The following is a 2,728-nucleotide window of genomic DNA, read 5'->3' on the forward strand; positions in this document are numbered from 1 at the left end:
GACCAAGATCCACACGTTCTGATTTTAAAGGCCAGTGGCCCAATATTTGGGGCTTTGTTTATATAGGCACCAGGAGTCTATATAAGAAAAGACCCCAAAATTGGACTGTCCCTATAAAAGTGGGACATCTGCTCACCCTACCCCAACCCTGCCTGTCTGATTTTTTGCACATGCTATTTGGCTATCCCAGTCTGAGCCTGTGAAACCATTCAACTCTGGCTGCCTGCCAAGGAAGTGAGTTACTTTCACTTTAATTCCTCAGCAGGCAGCCAGGGGAGGGGGGGGAGATAGGGGTGCTCCCTGGGGGGAGGGAGAAATTTGGGGTGCTCCATGGGTTAGGGGAGAAGAATGGATGTATGGGACAGCAGAAGGATACCTGCCAGAGCCCCGAGCCTGCCCTACTGCTGGGGGAAAGAGTCACACTCACAAGTGAGTTCCTTCCCCCACCCCTGGCCAGAGACCCCAGCAGCCAATCCCCTCCCTCAGACTGTGCTGCATTCGGCTCTCTCTAGGACCCAGCAGCCCTGCTCTTACATTCTCTGTCTGGGCTCCCAGCAGGCGGTGCCCCCAGACCTAGCGGTGCCCTAGGCGGCTGCCTATTTGCCTATGGCTAAGGACGGCCCTGTCCTATCCCCATTGCAAAGTCTAGTGTGTCCCCATTGCTATTGGCAACCCAGACCCATCTCCATCCCCATTGCAAGGTCTAGTGTGTCCCCCATTGCTATTGGCAACCCAGACCCATCTCCATCCCCATTGCAAGGCCTAGTGTGTCCCCTGTTGCTACTGACAACCCAGATCCATGTCCATCCCCATCCCAAAGCCTGGTGGGTCCCCCATTGCTATTAGCGACCCCGAGCCACCTTCATCCCCATTGCAAGGCCTCGTGTGTCCCCTGTTGTTATTGGCAACCCGTCTCCATCTCCATTCCCATCCCAAGGCCTAATGGATCCCTGGTTGCTATTGTCACCCCAGCCCCTGCCACCCCCTTCTTCCCACCATGCCTTCCATCAGCAGCTCCCAGCTCTCCCTGGCCGTCTACACGGTGACCTTTGTGACAGGCCTGCCCCTTAACTTGCTGGCCTTCTGCATCTTCGTGGTGAAGGCCCGCCGGCGCCTGCTGCCAGCCGACGTCCTGCTCCTCAACCTGACGGTGTCCGACCTGGTGCTGCTGGCCTTCCTGCCCATCCGCATCGCCGAGGCCTCCTGGGAGATGAAGTGGAAGATGCCAGATTTCCTCTGCCTCTTCTCCGGCCTCCTCTTCTTCAGCAGCATCTACCTTACCACCCTCTCGCTCACTGGCGTCAGCGTTGACCGCTACCTCAGCGTGGCCTTCCCCCTCCGCTACAAGGCGAGGCGCTGGCCGTCCTATGCTGTGGTGGCCGTGGCCTTGTTCTGGGTGGCTGCTTTCTCCCACTGCAGCGTGATCTACGTAGTCCAGTACCAGGCCAGGGGCAATGACACAGCGGGCAACCTCACCCGCTGCTACGCCACCTTCACTGACCACCAGCTGGCAGTCCTGCTGCCCGTCCGCCTGGAGATGTTCTTGGTCCTCTTCTGCCTTCCACTGGGCATCACCACCTTCTGCTACACCAGATTCATCATCATCATAAGCTCCCTGCCACTGGTGAGCCCCAGGAGGAAGCGCTGGGCCACCAGGCTGGTGGCAGCTACATTTCTCCTCTTTCTGGTCTGCTTCACCCCCTTCAACATCTCCCACGTGATGGGCTACATGGAGAATAAGAGCCCAGAGTGGAGAGTCTACGTCCTGCTCCTCAGCACTTTCAACGCCAGCTTAGACCCCATCATCTTCTACTTCTCCTCCTCGCCTTTCCAGAAGATCTGCCTGGAATGTCTGCAGGCTGCCTGGGAGAAGCTCCAGCTTGGCCGGCTCTGCCCTGGGGTCTGGATGGAGGCCACGGAGAATGTGGCCACGGAGGATTCACAGACGCTGCAGTGAGATGGATGGGGTAGGGACCACAGTTTCACCTCCACAAGGTCTAGGACATGTTATGGTTCCTGCCAGCCCTGAACTGAAGGCTGGGAAGGAAAATTCCCAAACGAGGGTTTGTCTACGCTTGCAAGTTATTTCAGGTTTGGTGTTTCCGCTTTAATCAGGGATAACTCTCCCAAAGCTACGTGTGAACACTGGCTTGCACCAGCTTAAGTAATTTCCCTTTTGAATCATTGCATCCACACAGCCCCGCTGGCCACGCACTTACCAAATAAACACACAGCCTTCCAGGAAAGCATTTTTTGCCGCAACCTCCCGCCACTCGCCTCTATGCATCCTGGGATTTCACATGTTGTGGGATGCCCTTAGAATTCTGGGACTGACGGGTCCTCTGGCTTGGCTTTGGCAAGCCAGACACACTTCCAAACCTCTGGCTATGGGGCAGCATTCTGGACACCAGGATCCTGGTGGTCAGTAATACAAACAGGCAAATGCACGTGTACTGCCCATCACAGAGCGGGTGGCACTGGAAACAGCCATAATATACAGATAAGAGAGTAAATCAAGCAGCTAGTTTGTGTCCATGGGCTCCCAGGAGTGAGTTCCCTTGGTGGGGCACCACTTCTGGGCTCTGTCCACTAGCACTGACCAGTGGGACAGGACCACCCAACCTGGAGTGAGCAGCAGTGGGGTGGCAGCACTTCAGGGTGACAGGCCAGGCCCCCAGAGATCTGCCCAGAGCTCACCCCGGAGCTGCAGGGGTGGAATAGCAACAGG

General features: G+C 56.7%; 1 protein-coding gene across 1 annotated transcript; it reads left to right on the plus strand.

The window, feature by feature from the left end:
- Positions 1 to 997: 997 nt before the first annotated feature.
- LOC116833664 (free fatty acid receptor 3-like) lies at positions 998 to 1,957 on the plus strand. Its single transcript, XM_032795334.1, has one exon. The coding sequence runs from the start codon at positions 998 to 1,000 to the stop codon at positions 1,955 to 1,957; it is 960 nt and encodes a 319-aa protein (XP_032651225.1).
- Positions 1,958 to 2,728: the final 771 nt, after the last annotated feature.

This window comes from Chelonoidis abingdonii, chromosome 11 (genome assembly GCF_003597395.2).
Source record: "Chelonoidis abingdonii isolate Lonesome George chromosome 11, CheloAbing_2.0, whole genome shotgun sequence".
NCBI classification, from domain to species: Eukaryota; Metazoa; Chordata; order Testudines; family Testudinidae; genus Chelonoidis; species Chelonoidis abingdonii.